This window comes from Hemiscyllium ocellatum, chromosome 3 (assembly GCF_020745735.1).
Source record: "Hemiscyllium ocellatum isolate sHemOce1 chromosome 3, sHemOce1.pat.X.cur, whole genome shotgun sequence".
NCBI classification, from domain to species: domain Eukaryota; kingdom Metazoa; phylum Chordata; class Chondrichthyes; order Orectolobiformes; family Hemiscylliidae; genus Hemiscyllium; species Hemiscyllium ocellatum.
Genome location: NC_083403.1, coordinates 21,478,765 through 21,493,346, shown reverse-complemented (window position 1 = coordinate 21,493,346; position 14,582 = coordinate 21,478,765). Strand labels below are relative to the sequence as shown.

General features: G+C 42.1%; 1 protein-coding gene across 1 annotated transcript in view; it reads right to left on the bottom strand.

Moving 5' to 3' along the window:
- ttl (tubulin tyrosine ligase) overlaps positions 1-14,582 on the bottom strand; it is a 35,771-nt gene that overhangs the window by 14,825 nt on the left and 6,364 nt on the right. The window contains exons 3-4 of the mRNA XM_060849043.1: positions 7,654-7,886; positions 5,271-5,406 (exon numbers count right to left, since the gene is read on the bottom strand). Coding sequence (XP_060705026.1) covers positions 5,271-5,406; positions 7,654-7,886 — 369 coding nt within the window. The remainder of the gene's footprint in view (positions 1-5,270; positions 5,407-7,653; positions 7,887-14,582) is intronic.

Here is a 14,582-nt window from a genome sequence, read left to right as displayed (position 1 = left end):
TTCTCTGAATAGTGTCCTAGAATAATTTGATGACACCCCTCCCTATCTCTCCTTCTTGGCACTGTATCAATGCTTATCTGATTACACTTAAAACTTTTGTTCTACGTTAAAGATGCAACTACAAATTGCTGCTTATGGTTGAAAGATTCATACACTTCAGTTGTGTCAGCTTGAAGAAAGCTTACACATTCCGGACGTGTCCCCCTTTTTCACTATTGCCTCAGGACCCAAATAGCTAATTAAGACTTTAAAGGCTGAGAATAACAGTCTAAAATAATTCAAAAGCAACATCTGTTTTGCTGTAGAGTTTTTGTGGGGCTATAAGTACTGTCATGTCCTTTCTACATTATAATAGAAAAACATTCTGGATGCTGAAAAACTAAAGCGAAACATAAAAGAATGATGTGGAACAGGCAGCATCAGTGGAGAGTCATCAACAGATCAGCATTGCTGAAAACAGAAATGTAAGAAATTTCATACAAGGTGCTGTTGTTTCAACCTACACCAAGTTTCAATGATTGCAGACCAAGGACAGAAAGGTTTGAATGGGAGCAAAAAGGAAACGAAAACAAGCAAACCAAAGCTCAGGCTGATGCTGCAGACTGAACAGAAGTACTCTGCAAAGTGGTCACCAGTCTGCACGTGATCTCACTAACAGAGGAGGCTACGTCGTGAGCAGCAAATACAATATACTAAATTAAAAGAAACAATTAAAATGTTTTTTCAAAGTGAAACAATGAGGAGACATTTAGCAGTGAGAATGCAAGTAGTGAAATGGCAGGTATTGAATATCCTACACTTACACAGAAATAGGAATGGGAACAGATATTAGGGTGACTAAGGAGTGGGCCAGCATGTCACAATAGGAACAGAAGCATGGGTTAAGGTGACTAAGGAGTGGGCCGGCATGTCACAACAGGAATGATTCCCTCAGAATAAAATCAAATGACTATGGATGCTGGGGATTTGAAAGCAAACAAAAACAGAAATTGCTGGAGGAACTCAGCGTGTTTGGCAGCATTTGTGGAGAGAAAGACAGTGATAGTTGTCTTTTCCCTAGGATGGGCAATTTCAAGAATGGGGGAACATTTCTGAGGACAGTGTTCCCCCATATGATTATGTTTAGCACAGACTGGATGGACCAAATGGTCTGTTTTTGTGCTGTATTAACTCTGACTCTAAAACAGAGTCCAGTAACCCTTCTTCAGAACAGAGAAGGGGATGACTGGAGTGTCATGACGACAAGGGAACCTTATCATGGTGCTAGGAAGAATTGAGAGCAGAGGTGCCTGAAATGGGCTGGATATGTTGCAGGACCTTATCAACCAGGTAGGGGAGATCTTTGTTAATAGAAAAGGGAAGACACATTGGAAGCACTGATATGAAATGTTGCATCGTTGCCACAAATGTGTTGAGACCACACCAGGAATAGTGTGCACAGTTTTGGTATCCTTATTGGAGGAAAGATGTTCTTGCTCTAGAGGAACTACAACATCTGCTTGCTTTACTTTAATGGCTGATGTGCAAGGACACCCAGATCTCATTGCACATTCCTCTTAATTTTATTCTGCAAGGTCATTAAACCTTCTAGGAAAAGTAATGATAAAGTCACTTTAGTCATAGGGTCATTCTCTCATTTGACAGAGACACTCTGGTTTCCTCCCACTGTCCAAAGATACACAAGTCAGGTGAATTGGCCGTGCTAAAATGCCCATAGTGTTAGATGCATTAGTCAGAGGGAAATGGATTTGGGTGGGTTACTCTTCAGAGGGTTGATGTGGATGTGACCGAAGGGCCTGTTTCCATGATGTAGGGAATCAAATCGAATCGAATTTAAAAATCTAAACTTGTAGTTGTTTAACCACAGGATCATTCCTGATGAAGGGCTCTGGCCCAAAACATCGAATTTCTTGTTCCTTGGATGCTGCCTGACCTGCTGTGCTTTAACCAAGCAACACATTTTCAGCGCTAACCACAGGATCACCATTAATCAGGTGAGGGAAGAAGTTAAGAAGTAGAATCGTTCATGGTAACCTCAGCTGGTGTGCAAACTGAATTAGCATGCTATTGGCATCACTCCGCATTGCAAACTGTCTTATCAACTGAGCTAACTAATGCCCTGAACCTTCTAGTACACATTCTCTATATTAATTCCTTTGAACATTTCACAGTCCTCTGATCTGATGTCAATACCTGCATGGCTGCATCATCCTTTTCTGTTGTGAAAATCAAAGAAAAGTATATAGTATTTGCTCCAAATTCTCCCCCTTCAATCTTTGTCTACTGTCACTTAAGATCACCTTCCACCTTCTCTTTCCACATCAACAAAGCCTTGGGAGCCCCATGATTAAGAATAGACTGCTAAATGGTGCAAGGCTCCTGTCTCGTCCACTAGATGGCAGATATGGGGCCAATGCATGTGACACTGCTGTAATCTTATTTCCATTAATCAATCCACCCTAACATATGATATTATATCACGAATATGCAACAAACAAGAGTAGTTCCTCCAAACAAAACAAACAAATTACAAATATTAATCACCATTTATTTGAATTGCAATTTCAATCTATATTTTTCAACAGGCATGTGATGAAAAACTCCCCATTTGCCTAGATGAGTGCACCCCAACAACACAAGAAGCTTGACACCATCCAGGACAAAGCATCCTGCTTGACTGGCATTACATTCACAAGCATTCACTCCCTCCACCACCACTCAGTAGCAGCAGTGGCATGTACTATCGGCAAGATACATTGCAGAAATTCACCGAAGATCCTCAGAGAGCATCTTCCAAACCCACAACCACTTCCAACTAGAAGGACAAGGGCAGCAGATATATGGGAACACTGTCACCTTTAATGTTTCCCTCCAAGCCACTCACCAGTCTGTCTTGGAAGTATATAGCCATTCCTTCACAGTTGCTGGGTCAAAATCCTGGAATGCCCTCCTGAAGGGCATTGTGGATCAAGCCACAGCAGATGGACTGCTGCTGTTCAAGAAGGCAGCTCAATACCACCTACCTTCTCAAGGGCAACTGGTGATGGGCAATAAATGGTGGCCAGCCAGCAATGCCCATATCCCACAAATGAATAAATTTTAAAAAACTAAAAGACACCAGTCTGTTGATCAATACTGATCCTGCAAATTTTTATTTTTCAGTTTTTCAAATAACTTGCATGGTAAATAAAGGGCTCCTTTAAAATTGTATGCACATAGGGAGCACAACTGGGGCAAAGCGGACTTGATCTCTTATTGAAGACAAGGTTCATGTTGGAAACTCAAACATGCATCTGTACTACCACTTAATAAAACAGAATGCTTGATGAGAATTTGGTATATTAACAATGGCTTGTTCCAGTTGTGCATATGTTTTAAAATCCACTTTTAAGTAGAGTAAACACACATTCAATGAAAGGAAAGATCACTATAATCCCACCTGGTCCATAGGGCTACTCTCTTAGTAGAAAGGGACAATTGCTTTTTCAAACTAAGAATTACCATGCTTCAGGTGAAGGGCGGGGGGGGGGGAAGAAGGTGAGAACAGTCCGACATTGTAACTTTGTCCAGTGCAGGAACTGAACTCTGCATTGCAAATCAGCTAATCTAGCCAGCTGAACTAACCACCTCCACTGCCACTTAACTTACTACAGGTCGAAGATCATTAGCTACAACAGATATCATGGTGAATGCATTGCAGAATCAAAGTGCAGAATAGGGCCTTTAGCCCATTGAGTCTGTACTGCCAAAAATATACCACTATCTACCCTACTCCAACTCCCCCCCACTTTAGGCCCACAATTTTGAATGTTATGTCACTTCAAGTGCTCATCCACATACTTTTCATGGCTGTCAGGTTTCCTGACTCAACTACTCTCCCAGTTGTGCACACTGACACTCCCAGCATCTTCTGGATGAAAAGGTTTTCTCTCAAATCTTGTCTAAATCACCTGCCTTTCACTAAGATTATGCTCCCCGTGTTATTGTTCCTTCCACTGAGGGAAACTTTCTATTCATCCCATCCATGTAACTCAATCTTAAATACTTCTTTCAGATCCCCCTGCAACCTTTTCTGCTCCAAAGAAAATGGACCAAGCTTATTCAGCCTTTCTTCATAGTGAAAGTGCTCCATTCCTGGCAACATCCTGGTGAATCCCCTTTGCACCTCACGATAATAGTTCTCTCTGAAACAGCAAGCTTCCTTGTCACAGGACGACTTATATTCACCACTATAAAACCATTGAAACAGAGGAAAAAGTACTGGAAAGGTTCATATCAGCAGAGGATTCAAGAAACAAATCATTTGCACAATATTGTGACTTTGAAATACAAGCTATTAAGAACTTCCATGTAAATACAGGAAGGTAGTTTCTCACCTCCTACACCTTCAGAACAAGGAAAAGAAAGACTATTACTTAAATGGAGAGAGACTCCAAAAATGCAGTGCAGAGGGATCTGGGTGTTTTTGTACATGGGACCCAAAGTTAACACACATATGCAGCAATTAATTAAGGCCCAAATGGAAATGTGACTCTTATTATTAGGGGGCTGTAATGTAAAAATATGAAAATCTGGTTATAACTGTACAGGGTGTTGGTGAGGCTACACCTGGAATACTACATGCAGTTTTGGGCCACATATTTAATAAAGGATGGATTGGTTTTGGAGATTGTTAAAAAGAAATTCACTAGGCCGAATTCTGGGATGCAAGGGTTATCTTTATCAAGAACAGCTCAACAGTTTAGGCCTTTACTAATTAGGGTTTAGAAGAATAAGGGGTGATCTTATTGAAGCATTCAAGATTCTGGGGTGGCTCGACAGTTGTTGAGAAGATGTTTCCATTAATGGTGGAATGTCAAATTAGTGCACATAGTTACAAAATAAGGAGATAATCATTTATAACGGAGGTGCAAAGGAATTTCTTCTCCCAAAGGATAGCGAACATCTGTAATTCCTTATCCCAGACAGGACAATGACCAAATCATTGAAAGTTCTTAAAAAAGGAAACAGACGCATTTTTGAAATATCAGGGAGTTTACAGCTTTGAGGAGTCGACATGAAAGGGGAGTTGCGGCCCTTTGCAGATCAACCATGCATGATCTTATTGAACTGCAGCAGCAGGCTTGAAATGCCAAATAGCCTACTCTTGTTCCTATTTATTATTTCTTATATTCTTATTTGACATGCAGAGTTAAAGAAATGGGAAAGAAAGAAAACTAGAACAAAAGATTTCACACACCATAAACAAAAACAAACAAAGCCTTCTTTACCTGATGTCAAATTTGCGATGTCCTGGTTCTAAAAGTAAAGGTTTCTCGAGGTATTTCTGAATTACATGAACTTGACCTTGATTATCAATGTAATCCATCAATTCATTAGCGTCAGAGGAAATAAAAATTCCAGTACCTGTAAGAGATATCAATTTACAAATTCAATTAGAAACATATGCTGAATGTAGAGTCAGGATGTTGCAATTAAGTAAAGAAAGTGGTTTAATTATTTAGATCTTCAATAATGACCCTCTGATCATTCAAGACACTTCATGTGCAAATAAGTGCAAACATGATACACAACTTGTACAAAGTCAGACTGTGCCTCCAGTTGAATATCTCTTCTTGAACAGCCCCTATAACAATGCAGCATTCCATCAGTGATATAATCTGGACTGACACCACAGTGTATGTTGAAACTGGAGACGTCCCATAACTACACAGTGAATAAAATGATGCATTATTTCTTCATTACCTACTTTTTATGAGAAACAGGGTAAGGGGAATACCTACTATAATTTGACATGTATTTTCTTAAATAAAACACACACAGAAGATAGCAAGATGCTTCAGTGGTATGTTGAAATACCACTAAATTGTTCAATTGTATTCCAATCAAAACGTCTACAGTTAAAATACAAGATAAAAACCTGAAGGCTAAGTATTTAACTACACTTGTTTAAAATGCAAGCGCTATACAAATCAGAGTTTCATAGTCAGATGCAATTAGCTAACCTCATCTATAATTAGACCTGGTACATCAGCACCTGGTAGAAGGAAATATCAATCACAGTCTTATCCTTGATCAACAATTAGAGACTCTTACTCCTTACTGCATTACTGTGAATGCTGAACAACATTTGTAAAAGACCTTCCAGACAATAAAACAGAAGTCCCAAGTCACTTCAGAGTTGGAGGTCAAGCCCAAGGACAAACAGAATGCAGCAATAAGCAATGTTAAATGTGAAACATTTTTGAAGGCATAGTGATGTAGTCAGCGAGACTGCAGGCAGAATTCTATAGTGAGGATAAATAGATAAATGGGACACTATATTAAAGAGAGGAGAACGGACAATGGAAGAGGGTTTGGGAAGACGAGGATCCAAGCAGAGAGTGGGATACTTGAATCAAAACATTTAAATCAATTTCTTACCATAGTACAACTACAACAAAGAGTTTTGCATATTACCTGCTACTCAGCCTCACTTTTTCAGGATGCTTCTAATATCCACTAGCCTTCTTAGTGAAAGACTTCGAATACAGGAGCAGGGATGCCTTGCTGAAATCATACAAGGCCTTGGTAAGGCCAAACTGGAGTACCGTGGGTGGTTTTGGTCTCCTTATGTGAGGAAGGATGTTCTGGCTATGGAGAGGGGTTTTCCCAGACTGATTTCTGGGATGACATTTAATTACAAACTAGATCAGTTAGGATTATATTCACTCGAGTTTAGAAGAATGGAAGGGATCATATAGAAACCTATAAAATCGGAAAAGACCAGATGGTAAACACAGGATGATCCTGATAACTGGGGAGTCTAGAACTAGAGATCATAGTTTAAGTAATATATGATAGGCCTTTTAGGACTGAGTGAGGAAAAAAAATTTTCACCCAGAGGGTGATGAGCCTGTGGAATTCATGCCACAGAAAGTAATTGAGGCTAAAACTTTGAATATTTTCAAAAGGAGATAGATATAGTTCCTAAGGTTAGAGGGATCAAAGGATTTGGGGAAAGAATGAGAACACAGTTCTATCAGCCGTGATCATACTGAATAGCAGAGCAGGCTTGAACAGCCAAATGACCAACTCCTGCTCCTAGTTTCAATATTTCGTTACCTGGTGGGCAGCCAGCCACGTTTAACAACCCCTGGCCATCTCACAGCAAAACCAGCAACAGAGAGCAAGGGACTCCTGGGTTCCCCAGGAACACAGTCCCCTGTAATAGGAAGTCATTGCAAGTTGATGAGCAAAGAGGCTTCTTAAATCAGGAACAAGGGTGGACCTGGCAGGATCAAAGTAGTGAATGGCTTGTGAACAAGCTTGATTACACAGTCATGCAGCATGGAAACACACCCTTCAGTCCAACTTGTCCATGCTGACCACGTTTCCCAAACTACACTAGTTCCACTTATCCGCATTTGACCCACATCCCTCTAAATGTTTCCTATTCATGCAGCTTTCCAAATGCTTTTTAAATGTTGTAACAGTACTTACATCTACCACTTCTTCTGGCAGTTCATTCCACATACAAACCACCCTCCGTTATGGCAGAAGATTTGCTCGAGGGATCCAGGGCTTCTTCTGATTCACAAGCAATAGTATCAAAAGCACTTACCTTTCACACATTTGAAGAATTAGCATGCAGGTATCAAAGGTAATTCATACCTTTAGCACCTGCTGAAGATTTAGCTATCCACACGTTGCTTTCTCCATTTTCCCTTCTCTTGTGGTAGGATGCCAAAAATGCTTCCCGATCATCTGTCCTCACATTATTTCTTTGTGCTTTAATGCCATTTTTCACAGGGATCAGCGTAGTGTGGAGACCCATGGGATAGATCACATAAGATTCTGGAAACCAGGTGCACGATTCCATCAGTTCTGGGATTGTCTTGATGAGTCTAATTTAGAAGGAGTATGACACTTAATTTGAAAAGCACACCACAAACAAAAGTGAACTTCCCTTTAAACAAAGAAAAGTCACAGCACAGGAGCAGGCCCTTCCATCCTCCAAGCCTAAGCCGATCCAGATCCTCTCTCTAAACCTGTCGCTTATTCTCCGAGGATCTGTATGCCTCTGCTCCCTGTCCATTCATGTATCTGTCTAGATACATCTTAAATGCTGCTATTATGCCCACCTCTACCACCAACGCTGGCAACACATTCCAGGTACCCACTACCTCTATGTAAAGAACTTTCCCCCTCTCACTTTGAACTTGTGACCCCTAGTAATTGAGTTCCCCACTCCAGGGGGAAAAAAAACCTCCTTGCTATCCACCCTGTCGATACCTTATGATTTTGTAGACCTCAATCAGGTCTCCCCTCGGCTTGTCTTTCTAATGAAAATAATCTTAAAATATACTCAACTTCTTTTCATAGCTAGTGCCTTCCATACCAGGAAAAATGCTGGTTAACCCCCTCTGCACTCTCTCCAAAGCATCCACATCCTGCTGGAAATGTGGCAAACAGAACCGCACACAGTTATCCGAATGTGGCCAAACAAAGTCCTATACAACTGTAACATGACCTGCCAACTCATACTCAATACCACGTCTGATGAAGGAAAGTATGCCATATGCCTATTTGACCACTATCAAACTGTGTTGCCACCATCAAGATACAATGGACCTTAACACCCAGATCTCTCTGTACATCAATTTTCCCAGGGCTTTTCCATTTACCACATAGTTCATTCTTGAATTAGATCTTCCAAAATGCATCATCTCGCATTTGCCCGGATTGAACTCCGCCAAACTCTCCAATTTATCTGTATTCTGGTGCATTACCTGACAGCCCCCTTCACTATCAGCAACTCCACCAATCTTAGTGTCAACTGCAAACTTGCTAATGACCACCTTTACCTTCCTCGAGATCATTAATGTATATCACAAACAACAATGGCCCCAGCACAGATCCCTGTGGAACATACTGGTCACAGTTCTCCATTTTGAGAAACTCCCTTCCACTACTACTATGTCTCCTGCTGCCCAGCCAGTTATCTATCCATCTAGATAGTGAAGTTTCATGGGGTCAAGCATGTACTTTCTTCATCAGCTTACCATGGGGAACCTTTACAAGTACCTTACTGAAGTCTATATATACACATCTACAGCCCTTCCCTCAATCAACTTTGTCACTTCCTCAAAGAATTCTATTAAGTTGGTAAGACATTACCTTCCCTGCATAAAATCATGCTGCCTATCACTGATAAGCCCATTTTCTTCCAAATGTAAATAAGATCCTATCCCTCAGTATCTTCTCCAGCAGCTTCTCTACCACTGATGTCAGGCTCACCAGTCTATAATTATCTGGATTATCCTTGCTATCCTTAAACAAGGGGACAGAATTAGCAATTCTTCAGTCCTCCGGAAACTCACCCATGTTCAAGGATGCTGCAAAGGCCCCAGCTACTTCCTCTCTCGCTTGTCAGTCAGTCACCTGGAATAGATCCCATCGGACCTGGGGACTTGTCCACCTTAATGTCTTTTAGAGTACCCAACATTTCCTCCCTCCTTATGCTGACTTGACCTATCCCTAACCTCAACATCCGTCAAGTCCCTCTCCTCGGTGAGTACTGACACAAAAGTACTCAGTAAGATTCTCACCCATTTTCTCTAACTCCACCATAACTTTCCTCCTTTGTTCTCTAGTTACCCTCTCACTCCTTATGTATAAATAAAAGGCTTTGCGATTTTCCTGAACCCTGGGTTTGTTAAAGAGATCTCGTGACCCCTTTTAGAACTCTTATTTTCTCGTTTCAGATTAGTCCTACTGTCCCAATATTCTTCCCAAGCTTTATCTGTTTTCAGTCGCCAGACCTTATGTATGCTTCCTTTTTCCTCTTAGCTCGTCTCACAATTTCACCTGTCATCCATGGTTCTCTAATGCTGCCATTTCTATCCCTCATTTTCATAAGGGACATGTCTGTTCTGCACTCTAATCAACTTCACTTTAAAAGCCTCCCACATATCAAATGTGGATTTGCTCTCAAACAGCTGCTCCCAATCCACATTCCATATCTCCTGCCGAGTTTCGCTATAGTTGGCCTTCCCCCAATTTAGCATTCTTCATTTAGAACCACTCTCATCTCTGTCCATGAGCATTCTAAAACTTATGTAATCCCCTAATGAAACTTCAACCACTCGGCCAAGCTCATTCCCCAACATCAGGTCCTATATGCCCCCTTCTGGAGTTGGACTACTTACATCTTGCTCTACAAAACTGTCCTGGGTGCTCCTTACAAATTCAGCTCCATTTACACCTCTAACACTAAATGAATCCCAGTCAATGTTGAGAAAATTAAAATCTTCTAACACCACCACCCTGTTACTTCTATATCTTTATATAAACGGTCTACAGATCTGTACCTCTATCTCACGCTCACTGTGGCAAAACCTGTAGTACAGCTCCAACATTGCTACTGCACCCTTCCTATTTCGAGCTCTGCCCATATTCGAGTCCTCCACAGTGCCCTCCTTCAGTACAGCTGTGATATCCTCTGACCAGTAATGCAAATCCTCCTCCACCCCTTTTACCTCCCACTCTATCCTCCCTGAAGCATCTATATTCTGGGATATTTAGTTGCCAATCTTGTCCTTCCCTCAACCAAGTCTCAGTAATAGCAATAACATCATACTCCCAGGTGGTATTCCAAACCCTAAGTTGATCTACCTTACCTACTACACTTCTCACATTAAAAGAAATGAACCACAGATGACCTGTCCCTTTGCATTCATCATCATCTGCTTCCTGCCTACTCTTCCCCTTTGTCACACTGACTTCATTATCTAGTTCGTTACAGGCTTTAGTTACTACCTCTTTCCCATCCACTAACCATCTCGTTTGGTTCCCATCCCCTTGCACACATTAGTTTATACCCTCCCCAACAGCATTAGCAAAAGCACCCCATAGGACATTGGTTCCAGTCCTGCCCAGGTGTAGACGATCCAATTTGTAACAGTCCCACCTTCCTCAGAACCAATCCAAACATCCCAAAAAAATCAGAACTCCTCCCTCCTGCACCATCTCTCAATCTACTCAATTCATCCTGCCTATTCTTTCATTTCTACTCTTACTAGAATGTGGCACTGGTAGCAATCCTGAGATTACCACCTCTGAGGTCCTACTTTTTAAACTTAGCTCCTAACTCCCTAAATTCTGCACAGTACTAAAACAACTCAAAGCCACAAATGCTACGTTCCTATGACTAGAATAAAGTATCTCTCCTCATCCTTTCTTGGACTGCAACCATTCTCATCCAACATCTTTTCACTGTCATGCAGCTGGGTTGGAATGCACTTTCCTGGTTAAATTCTGATCTAATCACAGTAAAAGACTCATAAGTAATGACTTCTTTTTCTGCTGCTGCACCAGTACCTCTGGTGTCCTCCTATTTCTCATCTAAATGTTGCTCCTTAAAGATGTCGTCCAAAACACACTTCAGTTTTCACATGTACGCTGGTGAGGCACAGATCTACCTCACCACCACCTCTCTCAACAGTTGCCCTGTTGCTATGTTATTTGCAACCAGCATCATTATTGATCCCAAGGTGAGCTTCCAAACCCATATTCACACTACCATCAATAATGTTTTTTTTCCCTATCTCCATAATATCAATTGAAGTAATCCCTGGCCCAACCTCATCCAGGTCTCTGTTAGCCCAGACTTGATTATTCCAATACACCCCTGATTGGTATCTCACATTCCACCCTACATTAAATTGAGTTCATCCAAAATTTTTAGTCCATCTTCTTGCTTGCATCAAGTCCTGTTCTCCTATTGCTCTTTGCTTACTGACCTACATCAATGCTGGAAGACTGGAGAATGGCAAACGTGGTGCCACTGTTTAAGAAGGGCAGTAAAGACAAGCCAGGGAACTATAGACCGGTGAGCATGACCTTGGTGGTGGGCAAGTTGTTGGAGGGAATCCTGAGGGACAGGATGTACATGTAGTGGAAAGACAAGAACTGATTCGGGACAATCAACATGGCTTTGTGCGTGGGAAGTCATGTCTCACAAACTTGATTGAGTTTTTTGAAGTAACAAAGAAGATTGATGAAGGCAGAGCAGTAGATGTGATCTATATGGACTTCAGTAAGGCATTCGACAAGGTTCCCCATGGGATACCGGTTAGCAAGGTTAGATCTCATGGAATACAGGGAGAACTAGCCATTTGGATACAGAAATAGCTCAAAGGTAGAAGACAGAGGGTGGTGGTGGAGGGTTGTTTTTCAGACTGGAGCCTGTGACCAGTGGAGTGCCACAAGGATCGGTGCTGGGCCCTCTACTTTATGTCATTTACATAAATGATTGGATGAGAGCATAAGAGGTACAGTTTGCAGCAGACGGTAAGGGAACCAAGAGGGGAAAACATACTTGACCACATTCTTGCCAAGCTGTTTGCCATAAACACATCTGTGTAAACATGAATATTCACAATGAGACTACCTTATGCTATGCACAATGGGACAGACTTCAAACAGACCCAATAACTCAGGAATGGCCATCCATGAGGCACTGGGAGTCATCAACAAACAGCAATCTCAACCTCATTGCCCAGCATATCCCCATTCTACCATTACCATCAAGTCAGGGGACCAACCCTGGAACAGTGAAGAATACAGGAGAATGTGCCAGGAACGCCAGCAGCACACATGCCAAAAAAAAAAAATGAGGGGTCAACTTGGTAAAGCTACAAAAATGGACAATTTGCATCTCAAACAGCATAAGGAGCAAGTCGTAGACAGAACTAAGCAATTTCACAACAAACTGATCAGATCTAAGCTCCACAGTGCTGCTACATACAGTTGCGAATTGAGGAGGACAATTAAACAATTCAATGGAGGTAGGTCCATACATACCACATCTTTAACGATGAGGGAGCTCAGCACATCAGTGCAAGAGATAAAGCTAAAGCATTCACAATCTTCAGCCAGAAGCACTGAGTGGATAATCCAGCTTGGCCCCATCCTCAACATCACAGATACCAATCTTCAGCCAATTCTATTCACTCCCATTAATATCAAGAAACTGTTGAAGGCACTGGATACTGCAAAAACCATGGGTCCTGTCAACATTCTGGCAATGGTACTAATGCCTTGTATTCCAGGAATTGCTGCACACCCATCAGGTTCCTACATTGTTCCAATATAGCTACAACACTGGTGTCTACCCCACCACGAGAAAGTTCCCCAGGTATGCCCTGTACACAAAAAGCAATACAAATCTAACCCAGTCAATTACTGCCCCATCAGGCTACTCTTCTTCATCAGTGCTATCAAACAGGACCTGCTCAGTGATACCACTAGGGTCCTGACCTCATTACAGTATTAGTTCAAACGTGAACAGAAGAACTGAAACCCAGGCCACATTTCAGGGAGAGTGTGGCAACAAGGAGCCCTAGCAAAACTGGAATCAATGGAAATCACGGGAAAACTCTCCACTGATTAGAGTCATACGCACATAGAAAGTTGGTGGTTGCCGGTCAGTCATCTCAGCAGGAGTTCAACAGGTTATTGTCCTAAATCCAGCTATCTTCATCGGCTTCATCAACAACCTTCCCTTCAAAAGTGGGAATATTTGCTGCTGACTGCTCAATCTTCAGCATCATTCCCAACTCCTCAGATACTAAAGTAGTCAATGTCCAAATAGACAAGAAAGTGAAGTCTGCAGATGCTGGAGATCAGAGCTGAAAATGTGTTGCTGGAAAAGCGCAGGTCAGGCAGCATCCAAGGAGCAGGAAATTCGACGTTTCGGGCATAAGCCCTTCATCAGGAACGAGGAAAGTGTGTCCAGCAGGCTAAGATAAAAGGTAGGGAGGAGGGACTTGGGGGAGGGGCGATGGAGATGTGATAGGTGGAAGGAGGTCAAGGTGAGGGTGATAGGCCGGAGTTGGGGTGGGAGCAGAGAGGTCAGGAAGAAGATTGCAGGTTAGGAAGGCGGCGCTGAGTTTGAGGGATTTGACTGAGACAAGGTGGGGGGGGAATGAGGAAACTGGAGAAATCTGAGTTCATCCCTTGGGGTTGGAGGGTTCCCAGGCAGAAGATGAGGCGCTCTTCCTCCAACCATCGTGTTGTTATGGCCCAGGCGGAAGATGAGAGCAAGGCCTGGGCAATATCCAGGCTTGGGCTGAAAAGTGCGAATTAACATTTGCACAAATGCCAGACAATGACCATTTTCAATGACAAAGGCTAGCCATTACTCCTTGATAGTCAATGCAATACCATCACTGAATTCCACAATATCAACATTTTGGAGGTTACTATTGACCAGAACTGAACTGACTAGCCATATACATACAATGGCAACAACAGCATTTCAGATGCAAGGAACCCAGCAATGAGTAACTCACCCAGACTTCCCAAAGCCTGTCTACCATCAACAAGGCACAAGTCAGGAGCAATATTGCCTGTAAGCTACATCCACTCCAACATTCCGTGCAAGGTGATCAGCATCCTGACGCAAATCACAGCAGGAAGTCTCTGCCATGCTCAGACCACAGAGGACTGCAGAGAAGAAAAGAAAATTAGAGGGAATGCTGGTCAGGAATGCAATAGAATACTCCCCATTTGCCAGGATAAGTGCAGCTTCAATATTC